The sequence below is a fragment of the Brachyhypopomus gauderio genome, chromosome 2 (genome assembly GCF_052324685.1).
Source record: "Brachyhypopomus gauderio isolate BG-103 chromosome 2, BGAUD_0.2, whole genome shotgun sequence".
Lineage (NCBI taxonomy): Eukaryota > Metazoa > Chordata > Actinopteri > Gymnotiformes > Hypopomidae > Brachyhypopomus > Brachyhypopomus gauderio.
Window position 1 is genome coordinate 42000848 of NC_135212.1, and position 26657 is coordinate 42027504.

At 45.6% G+C, this 26657-nt stretch overlaps 1 protein-coding gene across 8 annotated transcripts; it reads right to left on the reverse strand.

Annotated features, from left to right (window-relative positions):
- Positions 1 to 614: 614 nt before the first annotated feature.
- On the reverse strand, positions 615 to 26441 carry ezh1 (enhancer of zeste 1 polycomb repressive complex 2 subunit). 8 transcript variants are annotated; one of them, XM_076996537.1, is made up of 20 exons: positions 26204 to 26441; positions 24850 to 25162; positions 24128 to 24253; positions 22812 to 22934; positions 21398 to 21515; positions 20880 to 21077; positions 20141 to 20243; positions 19029 to 19192; positions 18653 to 18744; positions 18225 to 18387; positions 17413 to 17594; positions 16308 to 16399; positions 16158 to 16186; positions 14890 to 15015; positions 14060 to 14238; positions 13719 to 13814; positions 13503 to 13584; positions 10876 to 10956; positions 10690 to 10774; positions 615 to 3055 (listed from the first exon to the last, which is right to left on the reverse strand). In XM_076996537.1, exons 2-20 carry the CDS (start codon positions 25003 to 25005, stop codon positions 2995 to 2997), a joined length of 2256 nt encoding a protein of 751 aa, XP_076852652.1. In that variant the 5' UTR covers positions 25006 to 25162; positions 26204 to 26441; the 3' UTR covers positions 615 to 2994. The 8 variants fall into 8 exon arrangements, with proteins under 8 accessions (XP_076852652.1, XP_076852654.1, XP_076852651.1 ...); XM_076996539.1 differs by having other exon boundaries at positions 24850 to 24996; positions 26177 to 26441; XM_076996536.1 differs by having other exon boundaries at positions 24850 to 25159; positions 26177 to 26441.
- Positions 26442 to 26657: the final 216 nt, after the last annotated feature.

The following is a 26657-nucleotide window of genomic DNA, read 5'->3' on the forward strand; positions in this document are numbered from 1 at the left end:
TAATGTCACTCAGTATGTATTTGAATCCGTGTACCACCAGGCTCAAGGGTGGTTTCACATAAGCACAGGTCCTCATTAAATACCCAGCTGAAGGTAGACTACCATGGACGTAATTTTGATTTCAAAAGTGAAGTGGGGGGAACATAGATTCGTTGCTATTTAAATATTTGGTTTTAACCATAAAAACTGGGGGGGACCAAAGCCGGCTTTTTAAAAAGTCCCCCCCCAAAATTACGTCCGTGTAGACTACCATCATGTATGTACCACTTCTGCACATTTCAGACAGTACGCTACCACCTTACCTGTCACTATCTAACGAGCGGGTCAAGTGTCTGCTATGCCATGGAATATTTATTGAATTACACCAGTGCTGTGATGTCATAGTTCCTGCCTTTTGCCTTGTTTTGCCCTTTTTGGTTACACCTTCATTGTAATTACCATGACCATGTAGGAAGCAAACCAAACTGAAACTTCAATAAAAAACTTCAATAAAATAAAGAGAATGTCTCTCTCTCTCCCCCTCTCTCTCCCTTTCCCTCTCAGCAAACTTGGCTAAGGAATTAAGAAGGAAAACAAAATAATTCTATAACACAAAATTTTGCCAAAGTTCAAAATAATTTAGAAATGTATTTTTATTTTTCATTCACACACCAGCTTTCTGTTACACACATGATAAAATTCCATAGAATGTTTCAGTCTTCTGCAGAGAGTTCTCCTTATGAAGTGGACTTGACTAGCATCAGGAAACAGGGGCGGTGTGTATTAGGGAAATAATAAAATAATATCTGCAAAAATAACATCAACAACACACTCAAAAGTGTGAAATGTAAAATACATCTGATATGGGATCAAAGGGGCACTTGAAATGTATTTATCTTTCAATCTCTACAGTATCTTTACGTTATAGACAATAGTCCAAACTTTTATTATGAAATGAAAGTACAACTTTAATTCAGTGACTTGAATTTGACACAAACATTTTGAAATGGGAAGACTCAATGCATAGAGGGCAAAGGTCGCCAATAAGAGTGGGATTTCCAACAATGAATGCAGCCACTTGTGTATTTATAAAGAAATATCTTGCCAAACTTTTTTTGTTAGGAGCGATGCTAACATGGCTAAGGATCCATGAGCTGAAATAAGATCTCATGATAATGAAAGGGCTTTTCTGAAAAGCCTCTGAAGATGAGCATGATGTGAATATCACTGGTACACACGTCACAGTGTGGCTCCCAACATCAGAAGGCATAACATATGAGAACATCACTGGAAAAGCTTGTCTCAAATCTTCCTGTTAAAAACTACAAGTATATGATATCTGTTCAGGGAAGATTTGAGGAGGCAAACTCAGTCACAAACAAAAAGAGGTAAACAGAACAGAACTAATTAATATCAAGCACTATGATGCTCATTATGTAAAATGCATAGTGTAAAAAAGACGAGGGTGGTTAATAGCAATAAATTAATATTGTAATTATCACAAACTGTTAATATTAATTGCAGGCTGCTTTAAGAAGTCTTAAAAATAACTGCATACTTTACTACAAGACATTGCAGAATGTGAACTGTATTCCCCAAGACAGTATCTCCACATTACCCTATTAACATGCTTTGTGTAATATTCTAGAAGCTAGAACAAGGCTAAATGTGTTTACTAGGACTTCTCAAGTCTTGCCGGTAGAGAACACACTTGCATGTAAACAGGCTACCTTTAGGATATTTTTAGTCACCATGGTGACTTCGGTTTGGCTTAGCTTGTCTTTTTTTATACGAAAAGGACAGATGACAGATCACTTTATAGACTAAAAAAAAGCAGTAAGATAAAATCTCACATATTTTTCTTTAAAGCCTCTCTTAGCACAAAGTTCACATTCAGTCTGTCGGTTTTATGGTTACTCCTCCTGTTCCGTGCTGCCCTATGTTTGCTCATTTAAGCAGATGTGAAGGACACCTTCCTGCTAACACAGCGTTAGCTGAATGCTTAACTCTCAGTCATCATTTCTGTGCTACATACCATCGTTAGTGTCAACGGAGCTGATCGCAAGTAGAACAGATGAGGTTCCAGATTAAGGATTATTTTAGTCAGTGTGAGACTACAGTCTCAAAGGTTACTGGCCAGCATGGACAAGGTGAACTACAAAGCAGAGGCTGGCAAAAGTAACGGAGAGCACTGCAGATTACAGGAACAGACTAACATCACAGTATACTGCCGCAGAGCTGAAGACAAGATTATTGCAGACCGTGCTGAGATAGAAGAGTGTTCAGCAGGGAATAAAGATGGGCAATGACCAAAATGCTACTGAAGCAACTCTAATCTGACTATCCTGACTAACTTGAGCCCCCCCACCCCCGCCCCCCCCGCCAAAGGGCCTTGCGGATCAAAGAAAAGTGACCAAAAACAACACATCAACAACAACCCAGACTAGGCGTGAGTCTAAATTTGCAACTACAAAGAGTAGGATTAGTATATAAATATGCTGTAACTGTGTATAGTTTGTAAGCTTATGTAGTCTGCCAATGTGAAAACATTAACTCACTGTGAAGAACACCCTGAGCTCCAAATGGTCTGAACTAACAGCTTTTTATCCTTCCAAAAAGTTTTATCTCAAGTAAAAGGACTGTACTAAATGTAATGCAGCTATCTGAGGTTATCATTTAAGAACAATCTCCAACCTTCTTTGCAGCATAGTGCAACTTGACATGAGGTACAAAGACTCTAATATTAAACTCCAAGTAATTACTGATCCATTTCAAGAAACATGCTAGTTCAGACATTGTGATGGACCTCAAGTTCTAAACAGAGAAAGGAGATTGTGACCCTTGAATTCATCATATGTTGTTCTGTGATGTCATAATGAATATTACAACATCATGGAACCACTTCCCTTAAGCAGACGCAGATCCGTACGCCCACATTACAACTGCAGTCCTGAGTAGGGAGAGATGCATTGTGGGTAGCAGTAACAGCATTACCAGGTTGGAGGGCATAAATCATCAGACAGCGTCGATCTCCCTCTCGATGCCCACATATTTCAGGGCGTCGGCCTGGCTGTACCTACAAGGGAACTACATTTCATTAGGCTGCCAGCTACAGGGTACACACTCACTTTATAAAGGACAGTAACTATAAATAAAAATGTAAATGTGCCATATTTTGTCAATTGTGATTTTTTACCGCAATCGAAATTTGTCCTCTGCTTTTTACCCATCTGTGCAGTTGGAACACACACTAGTGATTACTAGGGGGCTGTGGATCACACGTGCCCAGAGCAGTGGGCAGCCCTAGCCCGGCACCCGGGGAGCAGTTGGGGTTAGGTTCCTTGCTCAAGGGCACCTCAGTCATGGCCTCAGGTCTGGGAATCAAACCCATGACCCTCCAGTCACAAGACCAGTTCCCTACCACCAGGCCATGACCTGGAGATCTGCCAACACTAGTCAGCACACCTCACCCAGCTATTCAGTTACTCCTGAAGACAGTAATCAGGGATCAGGTGTGGTGGGTAAGGCCTGGAGGTAAATTTAGTTTAGGACCAAACACACCTGATCCAGTTTAAGCAATCTGGAGCTCAAGGATGTGTGCTTTGTTTATCTACTCTTGGAACATCCTGTGATTGATTAAGGTAGGATTTGAGTTTAATTACTTTTGCCTCAGATTCTGGTCAATTCCAGGCATCTTATCCTAACCTTGTTGCTTGTTAGTTGTTGTTCGCTGTAATTACTCCAGGTGTAGTTTCGCCCTGGTCCAAGGTGTGAATTAGGGGGCGGATATAGCACTTACTAAAACAGATAAATTAGGACAACTCCTAAATGCAGTAGCTTCTGACCTCAGTCAGTGATTCTACGCTCTCTGCTTTAATCTACTTTCCTCCAAAGACACTGAATCTCTAACCCAGCTAAGTCTCAACTTATTCTGCCATTCTCTTTTCCTACTAGTATCCATAAAGCTTGTTCTATTCCATAATGTGTCTGCCAATTCCTGTGTATGTATCCCACAGAGCTCATAGATACCATCATAGTAATCGCAACACCAAGAATCTAATTTACCCACAACGGTCACCACAAACTCCAATCACAGTGACTGGGAGGACTCTGGAATTGCCAATCTGCTGTCCAGAAGGCTGACTTCATCTCAGCTCTTGCATCTCTCACTACACTTCTTGGCTCTGACTGAAACCTGGATCATTCCGGAGAACTCTGCAACTCCAGCTGCTCTGTCCTCTTTCACTCATTCCCCACGGCGCCTAGGAAGGGGAGGTGGCACAGGTCTACTGTTATCTCCAGAGTGACATTTCACCCAACTCTCATTCTCAGCTCTTTCAATTTCTTCCTTTGAGTTCCATGCTATCACTGAATGCTACCCCACTAATCTTCACATCATTGTGATTTATCACCCTCCAGGTTCCCTTCAGAACTTCATTGATGAACTTGATACCCTCCTCAGTCAATTCACCATTGAAGCAAACCCGCTCATTCTCCTTGGTGACTTCAACCTACATTCATCTTGCATCCTTCCACTGCTGTCATAATTTGACCTCGCCATCAACCTGTCCCCTCCGACTCATAGTGCAGGCAACATTCTGGACCTGGTCTTTACACGAGCCACCAGAACATCGGACATCACAATCAACCCACTTCACCTGTCAAGACCATAACCTTCTATCCTTTTCTTTCTCCCTCCCTGCCATTTCCACTCACACTTCCCCCGTACATTCTTCTTACTTTCACCCAAATTTACTGTCCATCGATCCCTCAACCCTTGCTGCCACTATTTTGCCCTCCCTTCCTCACCAGAACTGTCGGTCTTCTCTCAATGGACACAATTACCAATACTTTCCTCTCTACGCTCTCTTTATTCATCAATCTTCTGTGTCCTCCCTCCCCCAGGCTTAAGAGATCTGTTCCATCCACCCCCTGGCTAACTGGAGAGATCTAAGAACTGCAGAGAGGAGGTGGAAGACAAGTCGCCTAGATTCAGACCTCAGCTCATATCAATCTCTCCTTTCAAAGTTCTCATTGGAGGTCACATAAGCAAAGTCAGCCTACTACAGAAAGAATTTTGAATCATCTGCATCCAAGCCACGCAAGCTTGGCTTCTTTCTCCCCTTTTTCCTCAGACAAGATACATCAACTTCTGACTTCTAGCAATCCTACTACATGCCTGCTGGATCCAATTCCTTCCACTCTTTTTCAGAATATGTCAAGAGATCATCAACAACTCCGTAGTTTCGGGTCATGTACCTACCGTGTTCAACATGGCAATGGTGGTACCAATCTTGAAACAAGCAACACGTGACACCCCTGACATGAACAACTACAGATCGGTATAATTTCTTTCTTTTCTATCAAAAACTCTGGAACGAGTAGTCTATGAGCAATTATCTCGTTTCCTTACCCAGAACCAACTCCATGATCCTAATCAGTCTGGCTTCAAACGGTGAGTGAGAAAGAGGCTGGGCGGGTTTATATGTGCCCGTCACTCATGACAGCAAACAGCTGAGCTGTTTAAAACTCCGGGGAGTCGGACCTCTGGTGGCGAGACCGGAGAGTGCAGGACCTGACACCATCCTCCACCGAACGGGTGGCTCCAGACGCTCCAGGGTGGCAATGACGGGGCCGGTCTCTAGGCCTAGGTGCAGACCGATCAGGAGGAAAATAATGGAGGAGGGACGGGGCCAGGATGTTCTCAGCATTCTCCCAGCTCCTCTCCTCCAGGCCGCACCCCTCCCAATCCACCAAATACTGCATCACACCGCCTCAGCAATGAGAGTCCAGCAGCGTGTTGACCAGGTAGGCCGGAGCACTGTCAATCTCCAGAGGAGCTATGAGTATGTTGGGCTGTCGCGGCACCACCAGTCTGCCTGAAGCTTCTGCCTCCTGATGGCACGCCCGAGGTGTACATGAGCCTCCTCCCAATGTACACGCTGCGGTGAAACCAGTCATCAACGGCTGAGACATCCGACGGTTCACCCGACCAGGGAAACAATGGGGGCTGGAAGCCTAAAACACACTTGAATGGTGTAATGCCATTTGATGAGTGAGAGAGAGAATTCTGGGCATTTTCCGCCCAGGGGAGGAAACAACTCCAGTCCTCATGTTTGTCGCTACAATAGGAGCACAGGAACCTACCCAACTCTTGATTCAGACGCTCCACTTGTTCATTACTCTGAGGGTGGTAACCTGAAGTTAGACTGACAGATATATCAAGCATCTTGCCAAACACGAGAGATGAATCGTGGGCCCATATCAGACACTATGTTATCCGGAATCCCAAAAAGTCTAAAAATATGATTGAATATGGCTTCAGTAGTCTCCATGGCATTAGGACGTTTAGGTAGGGGTATGAGCCTGCAACCCTTGGAGAAACAGTCCATGACCACTAGAATGCATGTATTGCCCTGTGAGTGTGGCAAGTCCATAACACAATCCACCGATAGGTGTGACCAGGGACGTTTGGGAATAGGCAGGGGCTCCAACCATCCAGCTGGCAGTTGTCTGGGAGTTTTGCTCCATGCACACACCTCACACCCCTCCTCAAAACTGGTGACATCCTGGGTCATCTCAGGCCACCAGTACTTCCGCCTGAACAAGTCTAGGGAGCGCTGAATACCAGGGTGACCCAAGCTGGGGGATGCATGGACCCACTGCATGAGTTCAACCCGCAAGGTGAGGGGGACATACACCTTACCCCGAGGACAGCCCACTGGAGGTGGATCCGCAGCTTGAGCCTGCGTGATCTGCCGGTCAAGGTCCAATTGAATTGGAGATATCACAATGGAGGGTGATAGAATAGGCTTTGGGACCTCTGGAGCATCGCCTGCCTCGTGAATCCGTGAGAGGGCATCCGCCTTTGAATTCCTAGTACCAGGACGGAAGGTGATAGTGAAATTAAAGTGTGTAAAAAATAATGAAAGCGGTTTTCCACATGTCTACCTCTTTAATACGGATTAAGTTGTAAGCACTCCTGAGGTCCAGTCTGGTATATATTGTAGCCTTATGAAGCTGTTCTATGGCTGAAGGAACTATTGGCAGGGGATAGCGGTTCTTGGTGGTGATAGCGTTAAGCCCATGAAAATCTAAACAGGGTCGTAATCCCCCATCCTTCTTACTAACAAAGAAAAATCCAGCAGCAGTTGGGGACACTGAAGGACGAACATACCCCGCTTGTAGCGCCTCCATGATGTACTCCTCCATAGCCTTAGTTTTGGGCAAAGAGAAGGGGTAAGCTCTACTTTTTGGTGGCGTAGTACCCGGTATCAGATCTATGGCACAGTTCCATGGACGATGAGGGGGAAGAGTCGCGGCCTGGGTTTTACTGAAAACATCTGTGAATTCTATATAATCCTCAGGGAGCAACGTCGATGTATTGACTTGTGGACTTTCAATAGTAGTAGTGCGAATAGCGTGCGCTAAGCAGTGTGTGTGACAATATTCACTCCAGTGAGTCAGCTCACCTGTTTTCCATGAGATCTCGGGGTTGTGTTGGTGTAGCCATGGATAGACCAGAACGATGGGATGTTCAGGTGAGTCGATAATATAAAATGTGAGGGATTCGTTGTGTAAAGCGCCTACCATGACTGTAAGTGATACAGTGCACTTCGTGATCTCTCCAGACCCGATGGGAAGACCATCAATCCCCTTTACGCGCATAGGGACAGGGCATGTGAGAGTGGGAATAGAGAACTCTCTAGCGAAAGTCCTGTCCATGAAATTACCAACTGCTCCGGAGTCTACTAGGGTTGAAACCATGCACAGCGCAAAACACCAGGTTAACTTAGCCGGTACAGTTAACTTCCTTGCATCAAATAGCGAACTGACACATGCACTCACCTGCAATGCAGGTCGATCACTAGATATGGCAGGACACTTGACCTTAAAATGTCCAGCAATTCCACAGTACAAACAAAGAGTCTCCCAGATACAACGCTGTCATTCCTCTGAAGTTAGGCGTGCACGTCCTACTCCCATGGGCTCTGGTTGAGATGGGGGATTCAGGGGGACTGGTTTTGGACGAACTGACCTCGTAGTACTCCTTTGGGATCGAATGAGATTATCCAGCTTGACTGATAATTGAATTAATTCTCAGAGGGAGAGATCCTCACCCTTACATGCCAATTCTGATTTCAGAGAGTCATTCAAACTCTTACGGTATATGTTAAGTAGGGCTTTTTCATCAACCAGTGGCAGCCGAGAGAGTACGAAATGTTCGGTAGCCAAAGACTCCCCCTGCCTTAACTTGAGCAATTGCTCCCCCGGGTCCTCTCCAGTACTAGAGTGATCGAATACCTCCTTAAAATATCTCACAAAAGAAGCAAAGGTCTGTGCCGTGGGGTCAGTACCGCTCCATACTGCGGTTGCCCACTGTAAGGCTCTCCTAGTGAGGAGAGAGATAACGAAGGCGACTTTCGATGTATCTGTGGGAAAAGCCGCCGCTAATACTCTGAAGTATAGGGAACATTGAAGGAGAAACCCTCAACAGAGACTAGGAGAACCATAATTTTTCAGGAACAGCCATATGTACTGAGGGGGTGACACTGGGAAGCGGTTCAGCAACCGGAGGAGGCACGGGGGGTTCAGGCATGGGAGTGGAAGCAGTAGGTAAGGTTAGTCCTTGAATGACCTGGGTCAATGCCTGTACTGTCATGCTCAGTTGATGGAGGAGTTGGTCGTGACCACCCAACAATCTACCCTGAGATTGAATGGCTTTCAGGAGCATAGACAAACCTGCTGGATCCATAGGAGGCGATGTATTCTGTAACGGGGCAGACTCATGAGGCTGATTTAGAAAACGTAGTCGAATATACAGGCAGAGGTCAAAATACACAACAGAACAAAGGTAGCAGAAGGGCTAGGCAAAGGCAAGGTCGGGAACAGGGCAGAGATCATAAACTAGAGGCGGAAATCAGGGGTAAACGCAAACACTGAAGGAATGGCAATACTTTGCAGTGAGAAAATGGCTGGGCGGGTTTACATATGCCTGTCAATCACTCATGATAGCAAACAGCTGAACTGTTTGAAACTTCGGGGAGTCTGGTGGCGAGACCGGGAAGTGCAGGACTTGACACTCTGCTTGGAAATGGTTCTAGTCATATCTTGAAGACCGTTCCTATCAGGTAACATGTAGAGGATCCACATCCAATCCATGTAAACTTTCCACTGGAGTCCCCCAATGTGACATTTCCCTTGGTGACATTATTTTGTCTCATGATTTCTCTTATCATTGCTATGCTGATGACACCCAGCTAATTCTTTCCTTCCCTCATTCTGACACCCAGGTTTCTAGGTGTATTTCAGGATGCTTGGCAGATATTGCTTCATGGATGACTGCTCACCATTTGAAGCTCAACCCCAGCAAAACTGAGCTTCTGTACATTCCAGGAACCCCAAACCCACACAACGACCACAATTTCCTTTTGAGAAGAAACTGCTCAAAGCCTGGGTGTAAGGTTGGACAACCAGTTGTCCTTCTCAACACATGTTTCAAAACTGACCAGATCTTGCAGATTTCTCCTCTGCAACATACGGAGAATATGACCCTTCCTTTCACAGGAAGCTACTCATGGGCAGTCATGGCCTGGCGGTTAGGGAACTGGTCTTGTGACCGGAGGGTCGTGGGTTCGATTCCCAGACAGGCCATGACTGAGGTGCCCTTGAGCAAGGCACCTAACCCCAACTGCTCCCCGGGCGCCGGGCTAGGGCTGCCCACCGCTCTGGGTACGTTTGATCCACAGCCCCCTAGTAATCACTAGTGTGTGTGTGTGTGTTCTGACTGCACAGATGGGTTAAAAGCGGAGGACAAATTTCGATTGGGGTGTAAAAATCACAATTGACAAAATATGGCACATTTCATTTCACATTTCATTACTCAAGTGCTTGTGCAGTCCTTAGTCATCTCAAAGCTGGAGACCTGCAATTACCTACTTGCAGGTCTTCCTCTACAGGTCATCAGACCTCTACAACAAATTCAGAATGCTGCAGCACGACTGGTCTTCAATCTCCCCAAATTCTCACATGAAACTCCTATGCTACGCTCTCTTCACTGGCTTCCAGTAGAGGCACGCATCAGATATAAAACCTTGATGCTTGCTTACAAAGCCAAAAACGGACTAGCTCTACATGAAGTCCATGGTCAAAAGCAGACCCGTACAGCGAGCACTCAGAACCTCAAGCTTGGCTTGACTCGAAACTCCATGCTTAAAGTCTCATGGAAGACAAAGCTCCAGACTATTCTCTGTCCTGGCTCCAAGATGGTGGAACGATCTTCCATTAGCTGCTATTGATGTCTTCAAGCGTAGACCGAAGACTCACCTCTTTGTGAATTCTTAACAGAGCACTAACTCAGCAGATAACACTTGCTGTTGTTCTTAAATTGTATGTCTGTCCATGGTTATTTGTGCTTCTTGGTAAATGTTTTACTTGCAAAACACTAGGTGACATTGACATTGACTCCTGTAGTTTAGTAGAAGTCTGACTCAAGGGCATCTTGAATTCTGGCCTATTCGTACTATTACCTAGGATGAATTCTGTGATCAGATGCAAAGAAATTTTTTAAGTCGCTCTGCATAAGAGCGTCTGCTAAATGCTGTAAATGTAAATGTAAGGATGTGCTTGCTCATAACACGCACATTGGGTTAGAGACCCATAACCGAACCCATTGACATGGTTCAAAACCAACTGAACCACGTCACATACCTGTAATCGAAGAAGAGCTCCTCCCCCTGCTGTATTGCCCGTTTGGCAAAGATTCCAATTCGGTGGTCCCCATTCACCATGACAACTGTAACCAACAGCAACAACCCAATAGTCAGATCCGAGTGAAGCAATGACTCTCAAAAATGCCTCTTTCCTTATACTCTCAATTTAAGCAGCTGGACTTGCCCTTCGCATAACAGTTGGGATTCACAGAGTGATTGGCGAAGCGAATCTTGTTCCCTTTTCGTGTGGCATCCACAACAAAGTCTGTTGAGGCAGAAGTTAAAATAGAGGGGGTTTTATTTTAGATTTCCGACGTTATCAGGGACAGTGTACCAAGAGCATTAGAGATGCTTCTCAGAGTGTTAGCATGTCATTCACTTCCTGTTGCCCATAGACAGGTACACAGACACTTTATCAGCTAGATTTCTCTTTATTTCTCTTGGTCCTATGGGTTCACGTAGAGGATACTAATAATAATAAATTTTCCTGACACTGTCACACATTAGTAAGATTAAAAGAAATGCAAAAATCATGTCTAAAAAATAGATTACAAAAACAAAACAAAAAGCAGGACTGTGCAAAAGTCATAGACCATCATTAGATTTGTGATTTTAGCCATGGTAAATAATACCATATATAATTGAATCATTTAAAGTTAGGAAACTTTCTTCTAGTTTCCTAACTTCATTGCTGCCATAGCAACAACTGCAAACTGATAGGTTACGAATGCAATGTGTTTTAGCCTTAAAATGCCTTGCAAATGGAAAGAATGAATGCTGATTTTGTGAAGATCTGCACTCCCCCTACACACACACACACACACACACACACACACGATTAGCATACGGGCAGCACAGTGGATCAAACTGCAGAATCTGTGTGCTCTTACTGGGAGTTCCTGCCTTCTCTGTTACAGTGTTACAGTGATCACAGTGATAATGTTACAGTGTTACTGTGATCACAGTGATAATGTTACAGTGTTACTGTGATCACAGCGTTAGTATTACAATGTTGCAGTGGCCACAGTCACCACATTAGAACCATGAGGTCAGAAACACATCAATTACCTTCTCAGCATGACATTGAGTCTGAGAAGACCCAGGATGTACCATATCTCATAAATGATGAAAGGTTTTTATCAGACAGAGGCAATATAAACACTAACAGTAATGATGGGTTCATGCAGGAGGTGCCCACGGTAATTGTGGTTACTAACTACTGTTAGTGTACTGTGTAGGTACCATGCTAAACCAGCAGGTGGCAGTACCACTGGCAACACATGGAACAAGCTTGCTTTGACGGAAGTAAGGGTGTGTCTACAGTTCAGGTGTTTAAATAAAACAAATTATATCTACTTTAAAGGATTAGTAGGTGAAACCCCTACAACTGTTAGTAATACTGTTAGTGTCAGTACTGTTAATGTTAGTGCATGTGAGGACAGCACAGGAACAGGTAACAGGAATATTAGAAATATCTTATAATAAACAGCCCCGTGTAAATATGGATGTTTTTCACTTATAGCCTTGTTTAGTCACTTTATTCATCACAAAATAACCTCCCATGTTCTACCAGCTTTCAGGTTTCATGGAAAACCAGGACCACTGTCAGTGATGTAGTAATGCAGAGGAAGGGATTTGGCCATTAAACTGTACATTCATGGAAGCAAATTTCACTTATCCTTCTGTTTGGATGATAATAAGTAACAAATCCCCCAAATTTGCAAGCATGTGGTCAATTAAAGCATGTGGTCTACTAGTAGTGATTTTAGTTGATATAGGATGCACAGACAGACAGATATTACAGTGCCAACACTACAAGACAAATAAGAAAATACAGAGACAACTCTATCATGCAACAAGACAACTTCAAGCAGTGAATGTTCAGTAGTTGATTACGAGGAAGAGGATTAACCAGAACTGATTATTCCTAGTTATGGCCTGTGTAAACAATTTTCTATTCTGGACCAATCTGTTTAATCTGCCATGTGGATGGTGTGGTGGAGGTGGTGTGGATGGAGTGGTGGAGGTGGTGTAGATGGTGTGGATGGAGTGGTGGAGGTGGTGTAGATGGTGTGGTGGAGGTGGTGTGGAGGACCTGATGGAGGTGGTGTGGATGGCCTGGTAGAGGTGGTGTGGATGGTGTGGTGGAGGTGGTGTAGATGGTGTGGTGGAGGTGGTGTGGAGGACCTGATGGAGGTGGTGTGGATGGCCTGGTAGAGGTGGTGTGGATGGTGTGGTTGAGGTGGTGTGGAGGACCTGGTGGAGGTGGTGTGGATGGTGTGGTGGAGGTGGTGTGGATGGAGTGGTGGAGGTGGTGTAGATGGTGTGGAGGACCTGATGGAGGTGGTGTGGATGGCCTGGTAGAGGTGGTGTGGATGGTGTGGTGGAGGTGGTGTGGAGGACCTGATGGAGGTGGTGTGGATGGCCTGGTAGAGGTGGTGTGGATGGTGTGGTGGAGGTCGTGTGGATGGTGTGGTTGAGGTGGTGTGGAGGACCTGGTGGAGGTGGTGTGGATGGTGTGGTGGAGGTGGTGTGGAGGACCTGATTGAGGTGGTGTGGATGGCCTGGTAGAGGTGGTGTGGATGGTGTGGTGGAGGTCGTGTGGATGGTGTGGTTGAGGTGGTGTGGAGGACCTGGTGGAGGTGGTGTGGATGGTGTGGTGGAGGTGGTGTGGAGGACCTGGTGGAGGTGGTGTGGATGGCCTGGTGGAGGTGGTGTGTGGATTTTCTGGCTGTGTGGATGCCAAAGTTGTGTGGATAGTGCAGTATAGTAGGGTTCAGTACTACTTATAAAGCCAGTGGTGATATTTACCATTGTTCAGGTTGAACAAGAAGCTAGACATATACTTGTCATAAATCCTGCCTCTTCTGTCTGCTTCATCCTGAGAAATAAGCTACACACACACACACACACACACACACACACACACACACACAAAATAAATCAAACAAAAGTGTCTCATTAGTACCTCATTAGTTCTATGGTAATTAATCTGTGTGCATTTGGTCTGGTCTGGGCTGCTCTTGCCTCTCCGCAGTATTCTGAGATGAACTCGTTCTTTTGGACGGGCTCCTTGATGAAGGTCCCCCAACCCGCTACATCTGATGGGGCTAGGAGCAGGTGCTGCGCAGGTCAAAAAACAACAGAACCCAAAATGTACACTCACTACAATTAGGAGATTGTCTACTAATTAAAATCCAAAGTGATGTCTACTGTCTACGGCTCTTTGTCTGCTGTGCTGCTGGTGCAGCCTGTGTGCACTTTAAAAATGACCATCAGCACGTTCTCACGTCTGTAACCTCACACATGCACGATGACACATTAAAGCCGCACCTGCACACAGCAAACCACGATGTCACATCCTGTACCTTCTTAAGTCCCCTCTGGATGCTGCAATTCTTGCAGGAAACCTGCTTGCTGTCCCAGCGGTCCGAGGCCCCACAGGTCATGCAGAGGTCGGGGTCGCACTCGCGCACGGCCAGGTAGCACGGACACTGTTTGGTGTTGCACTGTGTCTTGCAGCGGCAGCCGGGGAAGCGGTTCTGACCTGCAGCCGTAACAGCGGAGTTAGGGCTGTGGCACAGAAAGCTCACGCTCATTCCCACCGAGTCCGACATGGTTCCAAGGCAGCTTCAGACATGCCGCTGGACTCAATCAGACGAGTCACAGTGACTGAATGAATGCTTCATTTGATTACTGCTGCCCTCTGGTGGCGAAGGGAAGGACATTGTGGCACTTAAGGAGGTGTGGCAGAATACTCCATTTCAGAATGTACATTTTGTACCCAGAAGGTTAAACCTTGGAAACCAACCTTAGAAAATGAAAGGGAGCAGAGCTGAGGCAGTACCTTTCATTTGCGCAAGAAACAGTCTGTATATTTTTGCAGAGGGATAGAGTGAGTGAGAAGGATGATGAGAAAATGAGAGAGAGGGGGAGTGAGAGAAAGAGAAAGAGGGAGTGAGAGAGGGAGAGAGTGAACGTATCATCTTTTACCCACACCTCCACTCATCCAACTGATTTATCCATCTACCTGTCTTTGTAAGACAACACGTCACAGCAAAAGAAAAGCTAAAAACTAGAAGATAAAAAAGGCAATATCGAAAATAAAAATATCCAATGGACACTTTCTTTAACATGAAACAAAGAGGATCTCTTGAGCATTGATGTGTGTGCGTGTATCTGTGTGTATGCCACTCACACTCTTGATCACATTGGCAGAATTTCTCACAGAAGTTCTGGGTCATCACACATGGGCACGAGCTGTCACATGGGTGCTCTGGATGGTCACATGGCTGGTAGTTGTACACCTGATTGGACGAATTATCTAAGACAACAATGGTAAATAAAATGACAATGATAAACAAAATGACAATGAAAACAAAAGAGCAAAGGAAAGCATAATCTCAGAAATGAGTGTTCTGTGACATCTGTGTAGGTCACGGGTCAAATGTATGTGTTACGTTCTATCTCCCCCTCCTTGACGAGCCACACCTCCATGGTTGCTAGGGTCGGCCCCTTTTTGATTTCCTTGTTTATTTTGGTGGTTATGTCTTTGGTTCTTAGCTCCGCCCCTATTGATTAATGTTCAGCTGTTCCTAGGGGTTTTCTTGATTAGTTAGGCTTATAATTCTCTTGGGTTTAGTTCTTCGTTGTAAGTCATTAAGTGTTCATGTTGGTTCTGCAGTTGGGTTGTGTTTCCATGTCTAGCATTTCTCCGCGATGTTCGCATTCCTGTGCCTCTTGGTTTATAGCGAGTGTCAGTTTTGTGGGTCGTGTTTGTGAATCGTACTTTGGATGGTCTATCAGCTTGTATTCTGGTTTTCTACATGGTTGTGTATGTTAATCAAACGTCCGTTTTCGTATGTGTAGTTTGATCCTGAATGAGTGATCGTTGCTGTGGCCGTTGCATTTAAAGTAAGGTCTCTGTAGTGAAAATTTGTGTGTTCTTTCTTGTTTGTATTTGTAGTAAAATGGTTAGGTTATTGGAAGAATTAAGTTAACCTGGTCACTGTCATTTTTTGTGTTGCTCGTGTATGTTGTATGTGTGTCTAAGTTTATTTCAGCCTTCGTTGCTGTTAGTTCTACTGTTTTATATGACCTAGTCTTTCATGCACTGTGTTGTGTATATCTATGTATCAGAGTGCTTCAGCCTTCGTTGCTGTGTTAGTTTTACTGCTGTGTATAACCCAGTCTTTCATGCATTGTGTAGAAGACCAACATGCCGCGTCGATCTCGTACAATACGAATCGGCGTTACCGCGATTCAACCAGTCTCGCTCTCAGTTCAAAATAAAACACACTCTGTATCGCATTTGTGTCCGCCCCCTTGTCATGAGTCGTTACAGTATGATTGGACAGATAGACAGACACACAGATATAGACAGACAGATCTTTGCCCTTATTCCTGTTGTCTGTGGTTGAGTTCAACCACAGTCAGCCATTATGCTCTGGAAGTAGAGAAGCTCACCTTTTTTTAACTGAATCTTCGCCCATAACCTGAAGAGAGAGAATAGAATAGACACATCTGTGGAAGGGGAGTCAAGTCCATATTGCTGTCCTGTTCAGGCGTGGTTGCTCTAGTGGGCCCTGTGAGGATGAGGAGGGACATTTGTCTTACCTGTGTTTTCTCTTCTTCTTCTGAGGTGAGATCCCTCCGTCTTCCAGAGGCACACGATGGATCAGCACCTCTTTCACTGCAAATTCGTACACCTGACGTGCACACACACGCACACGCACACACACACAAATGTTATGCAGTCTCACACAGTTTAATAGTTTAGTTGATAACATTTAAACTGCTCTGTAAAATACATGATTTAGGGTCTCTATATTTCCAATTAATCAAAGCACAGGCTTGTTGCGCAATACACACACACTCATCTCTCACACACATTTTCATGCACATATGAACTATGGCACACATGCATGCACTTGCTAGTGTACGTACTTACACAAACACAGCTTATCTGTTTATGTAGTTCTTATTACTTTGGTTCACACTATATAATTTAAAAATGGAGTTAATGCAACCAGACCTACAGAACACACCTACAGAACACACCTACAGAATATACCTATAGTACACACCTACAGAACGCACCTACAGTAAACACCTACAGTACACACCTACAGAACACACCTACAGTACACACGTACAGTACACACCTACAGTAGACATACTGTAGGTATGTACAGTATACACCCCTACAATGTACACCTACAGCATACACACATACCTACAGAACAAACCTACAGCACACACATACCTACAGCAGACATACACATCTACAGTACACACCTACATACACACCTACAGTACACACTTACAAGACACCTATAGTACACACTTACAAAAGACACCTATAGAACACATCTACAGTACACACCTACAGTACACACCTACAGAACACACCTACAATATTCACCTATAGTACACACCTACAGTACACACCTATAGTACACACCTACAGTTCACACCTATAGTACACACCTACAGTAGACACACATTCCTACAGTATACACCCGCAGCAGACATGCACACCTACAGTTCACACCTATAGTAGACATGTCTACCATAGGTGTGAACTGTAGGTGTGTACTGTAGATATGTATGTATACACATCTACAGTTCACACCTACAGTAGTCACACATACCTACAGTAGTCACACATAACTACAGTAGATACACATAACTACAGTAGTTGTGTGTGTATGTGTTATACCTGTTTGCAGGTCTTGGTGCCTATGAGGCGAGCGATGGAGCAGAAGTTGTTGTAGTAGGTGCCGTGCAGGACTCTGAAGAGGGACTCGTCTGCACCGCTCCACTGCTGAAGAGCCCCTCCCTCCCCCAGAAGCTCCTCCCCCTGCCTCAGCTTAGTGGGGGTTGGACACCGAGAGTTGCACTCTAATATGCACACACACACACACATACACACACGCACACATATACATAGACCCCACCCAAACATGCGGACATACACGAACATGCACACACACACACACACACACACATACACACACATACACACACACACACACACACACACACACACACACACACACACATACACAGACACACACACACACACACACATACACAGACACACACACACACACACACACACACACACAGGTGTGCATGCAAGCAAAAGGAGAGAGGAATGGAGAATGAGAGAGATGTGCACAATTAGCCTTCAAACAAAAAATACTAAAATCCCATAACAATACAGGCAGGTGTGAGATCAGAGCAGGACCAGCGGGCCTGCCTGGGGTCAGGGGTCGCCCACTCCTCTGCCTGGGGTCAGGGGTCGCCCACTCCCCTGCTGACGCCACAGCGCTGCTCTGGCCTGCCTCTCCTGTACTTGCTTTGGTAACACTTTCTATGATGTCTGCATTTATAAGTGATTATTATGGTCTGAACTGGGAAATGTAAACTGGGAATACAGTTTGAACTGGGAAGTTGGAACTGGGAATATGCTCTGAACTGGGAAGTGGGTACACCTTCCTGCAAGGGTGTGTGTGTGTGTGTGAGCACCAGAGGAACTGGTTGTCTCATGGTCACTGTCTCCATCTTTTCGCTCCTCAACTGAGCCTGAAGGGGTGGGGCCAGTGGAGCTAGAGGGGCGGGGCTGACGGCGTCGCCGACGGGAACGTGGTGATCGCAGCATGTACTGATCAGCAAACTCTTTAGCTCCTTTCTGCAGAGAGTGAGAGACAGAGAGAGAGATACAAAGAGATATACTCAGAGAGAGAGACAGAGATGGGTAGAGGGAGAGGCACAAAGAGAATGAGAACCAGAGAGAGAGAGACACACAGGTGAGAGAGGAAGAGACAGGGTGAGACCTGAGGACTGAGGAGACCAGGGTACTGATGGACTAAGACATAACACAGGACTAAGATCTCTTTAGGGATATTGATGTAGTCATTAGTAAATTAGGCTTGAATCTTCCCTAGAGGCTGTACCTGCAGCAGAAAGCAGTCTAATCCACACGGCTCGGTCTCTAGTCGAATCTCCTTAGTCTTCCTTTTATACACATTAGGGGAGGCATGGAAAGCTGCACACACACACACACACACACACACACACACACACACACACACACACACACACACACACACAAACACTAAAAGATTAGAATAGCTCCCCCTCTCACTCTTTCAGCAAACGCATTCACACACAACTGCTTCCCCACTGGGCACTTTTACACTACACAAAGCATCTCATCTCAGACGGTGTGGAAACGCACAGCGGACGTTTCCAGCAAGGGTGGTGTCAGAGAAGGAGTCTGTGGTGAAGGGACTGGGGGGAGGAGGAGGAGGAGGAGGAGGAGACGCTCACGGTGGAGGAAGCAGTCGTATTTGAAGCATCGTCGGCAGAAGAGCGTGTGGAAGGAGTGCAGACTCTGCTCCCTCTGCACTGACTTGGCGAAGGGGCCATCCATGTTGGGAGTGCAGAGAGGAGGCAGCTTAGCCTCACTAGGGGGCTCCAGCAGATTCTTATACCTGAGAGACAGGGATAGCCGACAGGGAGACATGGGCACAGGGAGAGAAAGAGGGAGAGACACACAGGGAGTGCAAGAAACAGACAAGACGCTTACAAATTAAACTATTATAAGGCAAAGTGAATACACTTTCTTCCCACACTTCTCTGATGTGAACAGAGCCACATATGAAACTGCTTGGCGGCTCTCAGGATGCTTGTGCCTGATCGCACGCGTCTCTTAACCACTGAGGCACATCTGAGAAGCAATCGTCTTGTCCACTCCATTGAGCTTCGAGTTAGCTTGCCACTAATGGTTTTGGAGTTTTTTTTAAGTGTGATATGAATACAGCTTTTCTTGTTACTGCTAAGAGCACATGTTAATGCTAAGAGCACGTGTTAATGCTAAGAGCACGTGTTAATGCTAAGAGCACGTGTTAATGCTAAGACCACGTGTTAATGCTAAGAGCACGTGTTAATACTAAGAGCACGTGTTAATACTAAGAGCACGTGTTAATGCTAAGAGCACGTGTTAATGCTAAGAGCACGTGTTAATGCTAAGAGCATGTGTTAATGCTAAGAGCACGTGTTATTGCTAAGAATATGTGTTAATACTAAGAGCACGTGTTAATACTAAGAGCACGTGTTAATGCTAAGAGCACGTGTTAATGCTAAGAGCACGTGTTATTGCTAAGAATATGTGTTAATACTAAGAGCACGTGTTAATACTAAGAGCACGTGTTAATACTAAGAGCACGTGTTATTGCTAAGAATATGTGTTAATGCTAAGAGCACGTGTTAATGCTAAGAGCACGTGTTATTGCTAAGAATATGTGTTAATGCTAAGAGCACGTGTTAATGCTAAGAGCACGTATTAATACTAAGAGCACGTGTTAATGCTAAGAGCACGTGTTAATGCTAAGAGCACATGTGCACAGGGGAAGAGTAACTGGGTGGACATGTGTGCCTACTTCTCCTTGAGTTCCTCCGTGGTGCCTTTGTAAGGGAACATAGACGCAATGGCACTGAAGATCTGATCCTGAGGAATCCTCTTACTGCCACACAGATCACTGCCTAGCAGGAACAACAGATCAACATCAGTCACATCAAATCCTACCAGAAAAAAGGTATCGGTGCCATGATGAAAGGCTGTGTGTGCACATTTGTGTGTGTGTGTCATGCAAAACCATCCTATCTGAGGAACATCAAAGTGAAGGTCATGCCTGACCATAGATGTAATTGGGGGGGGGGGGGGGGGGGGGGTGGTGGACATGGACTCATTCTGACCTGACTCACCATGACCTGACTCACTCTGACCTGAATCACCATGACCTGACTCACTCTGACCTGAATCACCATGACCTGACTCACTCTGACCTGACTCACCATGACCTGACTCACTCTGACCTGACTCACCATGACCTGACTCATTCTGACCTGACTTACTGTGACCTGACTCATTCTGACCTGACTCACCATGACCTGACTCACTCTGACCCGACTCACCATGACTTGACTCATTCTGACCTGACTCACCATGACCTGACTCGCTGCAAAACTTGATTGTTTTGACAGTAAAAATCATGCACTCAGTATGGATCCTGTATTCAGCTAACAGCTGGAATCAACTTCATGTGCTGTCTTCATATCAACTTCACATTAGGCTTCTACATGTGATTGGTCCAGCTGCCTGTCAGTCACGAGCCTTACCCTCAATAACTCTCTTCCGCTTCCGCTTAAAGGCCTGAGATCCTGCCTTGGTCTCATCCAAGCCTTCTCCTACACTATTCCTCACAGCACGCTCCTCTTCCTCTTCTGTGGTCTCCTCATCTTCCTCATCATTGTCGGAATACTGACTGAGGGCTTCCACCAGCTCCTTAAAGATCTCGTCACTGATGAAGCCTCCTTCTGCAACAGAGGAATGCATAGTCTGATCAGCACACAAGTCCAGAGTGGCTGTGTGTGTGTGTGTGTGTGTGTGTGTGTGTGTGTGTGTGTGTGTGTGTGTGTGTGTGTGTGTGTGTGTGTGTGTGTGTGTGTGTGTGTGTGTGTGTGTGTGAGAAGGGGGGAGTGTTTTATGCCTGCCAGATTTAGCAAGTGCAGTGAGAAGGAAAAGAACACACATATCTTACAGAGAGAGTGAGTGTTTTATACATGTGCGCGTGTGTTTGTGTGTGTGTGTATATATAAATATATGTGTGTGTATGTGTGTGTGTGAGTGTGTCTACCCCTGTCTCCATGGACTCCATCATAATTATCGATGAGCTCCTCCAGAAAGGCTTCGTCCTGCTCCAACACCTCATCACCCATATATGGAATGTTGTGGAGGAAGGTCTCGTCTTCCACCTGAGAAGTGAAGAAAGACACCCTCCGTTTCCCCATATAGTCCCTCCTCACACACCTACTGAACGTGTGTGTGTGTGTGTGTGTGTGTTAGCTGTGTGTGATGCTGACTGGGGGTTTGGTGTGCATGTACATATGTGTGTGTGTAGCTCTTTTAAATGTGCATGTATACATGTGTTTACCTGTGAAAATGTTGTTTTGTATGTGTCAGATGAAGTGAGTGTGAAGTTAATGTAGGTTAATATTAATGTACAGGGTGTGGAGTGTGTATATTATTCTGATAGAGAGTGTGTATATTATTCTGATAAAGGGTGTGTGGGTGTGGAGTGTGGATATTATTCTAATAGAGAGTGTGTGGGTGTGGAGTGTGTATATTATTCTAATAGAGAGTGTGTGGAGTGTGTATATTATTCTGATAGAGGGTGTGTGGGTGTGGAGTGTGTATATTATTCTGACAGAGAGTGTGTGGGTGTGGAGTGTGTATATTATTCTGATAGAGGGTGTGTGGGTGTGGAGTGTGTATATTATTCTGACAGAGAGTGTGTGCAGTGTGTATATTATTCTGACAGAGAGTGTGTGGGTGTGGAGTGTGTATATTATTCTGATAGAGGGTGTGTGGGTGTGGAGTGTGTATATTAGTCTGATAGAGAGTGTGTGGGTGTGGAGTGTGTATATTATTCTGATAGAGAGTGTGTGGGTGTGAAGTGTGTATATTAATCTAATAGAGGGTGTGTGGGTGTGTATATTATTCTGATAGAGGGTGTGTGGGTGTGGAGTGTGTATATTATTCTGTCAGAGGGTGTGTGGGTGTGGAGTGTGTATATTCTGATAGAGTGTGTGTGGGTGTGGAGTGTGTGTATTATTCTGATAGAGGGTGTGTGGGTGTGGAGTGTGTATATTATTCTGATAGAGGGTGTGGAGTGTGTATATTCTGATAGAGAGTGTGTGGGTGTGGAGTGTGTATATTATTCTGATAGAGGGTGTGTGGGTCTATTAACCTGTCAGAAGCTGGGTGGTAGACACTGAGGACAAATGTCCTTCTTTACCTGATAAAGGATTAAAAAACAGGAATAGAAGTGGTGTGTATGCACTGATGCAAGGTGACCTATTTTCACAAATGACCAAAGCACCCCTCTCATTCTGGGCCTGTCTCTCCACCTCTATTCTTTCTACTCAGCACAGTGACTGAAAAATAGCATTTTTGCTATTTTGCTTGTTTTGTGGGTGTGCATGAGTGTGTATGAAAGGGAGTGTGTGTGTATGTGTATGTGTATGTGTGGGCACCATGATATGTAGTACCATGAAGTTCTGCTGTAAAGGGGACCATGAGTACATGAATGGTATCCCAGCAACGGTTGTCAGGGGTCTCATGGCAACTGCTTGGTTGGGGAAGGATGGAAAGCCAAACTCCACTGTGCACTGCTGTGATTGGAGTGGGTAGGAGGGACAAGAAAAAGTGTTAGGATGAGTCCACAACAACCCCAAACGCTCACGTTAGAACCAGGCACAACCACACACCAAAACCACAGTCACTTTCTTACACCTCCACACTTTTTCATATCTAAGCTATAACGCCATTGTCGTTTGGTCACCTCTAAACTCCTCAGCGGAGTCAAATCTACATATTAAGTGTTTTTCCTGCCCACAGTGTATATCTAAATAAAATGGAAGACTGAAGGACAGAAGTGAATGTGAGCTGCTGTGGAGAAAGACTTCTAATCCAGCATGACATACAGCTGAACTCTGATACTGAGTCCCGCACTGTGTCTAGAGAGTCCCGCCAGAATGTCCTCAGGCATGCTTAGCTCCTCCTCCTCCTCCACCTCCTCCTCCTCCTCCTCTTCCTCTTCCTTTCAGGGATTTCAGAGGAGTTTATGTGTCTGCTTCAGTCTGGCAGCATCAGAAAAGCATTCGCCTGGTTTGCATCACTGTGAGATTTGGTGAGAGGGCGGAGGCTGGCAGAGGCAGGTGGAGGTGCCCCCACCCCCCTGTGCACTGCTGCTACAGCTGAGCTGCTCTGAGATCGCAGGCCATCAGACACTGTTGGAAAACCTGGAGACTCCACCTTGACTCCATCCGCTTCAGTGCAGTGACTCATGGGGGGGGGGGGGGGGGGGGTTCACTCTTACTCTCATACTCTCTCACCCTGACTCCCTTGATCTTCCTCTTGGGTTCCCCTCCCTCCCTCCCAATACTCTCTCTCTCCACCTCCCTTATACACTCTCTCTTAAACTCTCTCTCTCTCTCTCTCTCCACCTCCCTTATTCTCTCTCTCCACCTCCCTTATACACTCTCTCTTAAACTCTCTCTCTCTCTCTCCACCTCCCTTATTCTCTCTCTCCACCTCCCTTATACACTCTCTCTTAAACTCTCTCTCTCTCTCTCTCTCCACCTCCTTTATACTCTCTCTCTCTCCACCTCCCTTATACTCTCTCTCTCTCCACCTCCCTTATTCTCTCTCTCCACCTCCCTTATACACTCTCTCTTAAACTCTCTCTCTCTCTCTCCACCTCCCTTATTCTCTCTCTCCACCTCCCTTATACACTCTCTCTCCACCTCCCTTATTCTCTCTCTCCACCTCCCTTATTCTCTCTCTCCACCTCCCTTACTCTCACCTTTTTGCTGGGCAGAGAGCCACTTGGTGTGGACTGGGGGATGGTCTGGATTCGGAGTTTGGACCATTCCTTAATCAGTAGTTCCGTCCTCCCCTCAATCTTACGCCTGTTAGATAAGAACAGCGCCTAGATCACACACACACACACACACACACACACACACACACACACACACACACACACACACACACACACACACACACACATTAGCCAGCCTTTTACAAATCTGATTCCTTTTCATCAGGACCAAGTGATGCCTCGTTAGAAAGTGGATGCTGATCTACAGATGAGAATGAGGAGGGACCATGGGACCAGAGAGGGGTGTGAGTCAGTGAATATGTCATGATGCACTATATGTACCCATCACCATGGACTATATGTACCCATCATCAATGTCATTTACGTAGTGCTTTGACAAGAAACAGTCTCAAAATGCAGCTTGAAAGAAATCTGTTGGACCAAGGGAGAGTCTGTGTGTATCTGAGACAGAGAGGGTGTGAGAGAGGAGCGGTGTAATGTGAGATGCAGTGTGTGAGGGTGTGTATTAGTAAGAGGCAGTGTGTTTGACAGAGGAACAGGAACAGGTGTTTGTGAGACAGGCAGCATGTGCGTGTGACAGAGGCAAGGCGCATGTGTGTGTGTGTGTGTGTGTGAGTATGAACAAGAGAAGTGCAGGGTGTGACTGTGTGTCAGAGAGCCAGTGTGTGTTAGACTGTACCTACCTTCACCTCCTCAGCCTTGCGAAAGCGCTTTAACTGCAGTAATCGCATGTACTCAGACTTGACCCTCTTCCTCCACTTCACCATACTCCGCGGGGCCTTGGTGGGGGCCACACGGGAGCCAGGAACCTCATCTATCACTTCCATCACCTGCAGCATAGGGGGGACGCCCTCAGTGGACAGGAACGTGCCCTCAGTCCAGATAAGTGGGCCGGCAGGCCAGCCCCCGGCAGGCTGAGGCAGGGGAGATACTCCAGTTCCTGTCTTTAGCTGCGTGACCACAAATGTGGATGCTGTGCTGCTGTGGTATGTACTTCTGAGGGAGAAAACAATATGACTTAAACTGTAAGCAGTGCTGATGTGTGTGTGTGTGTGTGTGTGTGTGTGTGTGTGTGTGTGTGTGTTGGAAGGAGGTGTTTCTAAATCTATTTCAAGAAGTGTTCCAGATTTCCAGAAGCATTCCCGGAAAAAACGCTTTCCCGTACTTGCAATGATTCACACCTACGCGCGCTCACACGCGCACTTATACACACACACACGCGCGCGCGCACACGAATTACAAAACGCATGACTCAAACTTTGTCATTCAAGAGCGTTAACGTTAGTCCTTACATGATTGGTCGGTTCACTGTACATGAGACTCACCGCCCCCTGTTGTTAGAAAAACATAACTGACATTCACCATTTTAAAGGATTTTAAACCCTTTAAAGCTGTAAAGCCGTAAAGCCGTTGCCCTCGTCACTTCCGAAAAAAGATATACTGCTCGACACGTTCGAAACGTATAAACACGACGTTTCATATTACGTTGGAGTGAAAACGGGAGGCTGTGCTAGGAGCGCGAGCGTAAAAGCGACGCGTGACACGCTGTGTGAAAAACACACGCTGCTCGAGCACATACGACACTGCTCGCTGGAAGTGGGCGTGCCTCTGCGCGAGGCGATAGCAAAACGCCACGGATAAGTGCGTAGCACACTTTTCTACATTTCACAACCCTCAGTTTCAAATTTCTCGAATATCCCACAAAGCAAATGTAAAACCAGGTTCGCGAGATGCACGTAAAACAGAACTGGCTGCGCGTGATCAACCTTTCGTACTCCGAGCTTGAATGAACGGGTTCACCAGCACACGACTCGTTACGTTGAAAATACTTGTTCAAGATGAAAATCACGGAAGACTGCGAAGCAAACTCTTACGACATACCGAGCTCGAAGTGTTGAGGTCGTGGCATGCATTATGAACGTGATTGTAAATGCTCTCGTGCACATGCAGAGAATCGCTGTCGAGAAACACTGTCGCAGTTACAAATACCTCAAGACTCGCGTGTCCTACCTTTAAATCGCAACGAACGGGGCTCACCGCAAACACGCAACGAGGAACTCCGTGTCCCTAGAATAGCAGAAAACGTCCTCTGCTGAAAAAACTAGTCTCCTGGTTGCGAGCAGACTGCAAATATCGGCCGCAGAATGTTTTCGTTGGAGAGCTTAGCGGACGCGAAGATGCTCAGAGCTCGGTTAACATGTCGAGATTGTAGTTGTACTGTTTAGAGCTGCGCACTTGGCTGGCACGGTCAAGCCGAGGGTGACGTCTTTATTATGATCATACTCCAGAGCGGCTGGACCACAGGCTAATGCAAGAGCCAGATGATACAATCTAATATTATAAACACAACTAAACTATTAACTATTAAATAGCTGATTATATTAAGCTTTCCATACAACATATCTGTGTTAAACACATTATTATTATTGGTGTTCGTATTATTATTAGACATAATTAATACATTTTAAAGGATTTGTTAAATGATGTTTTT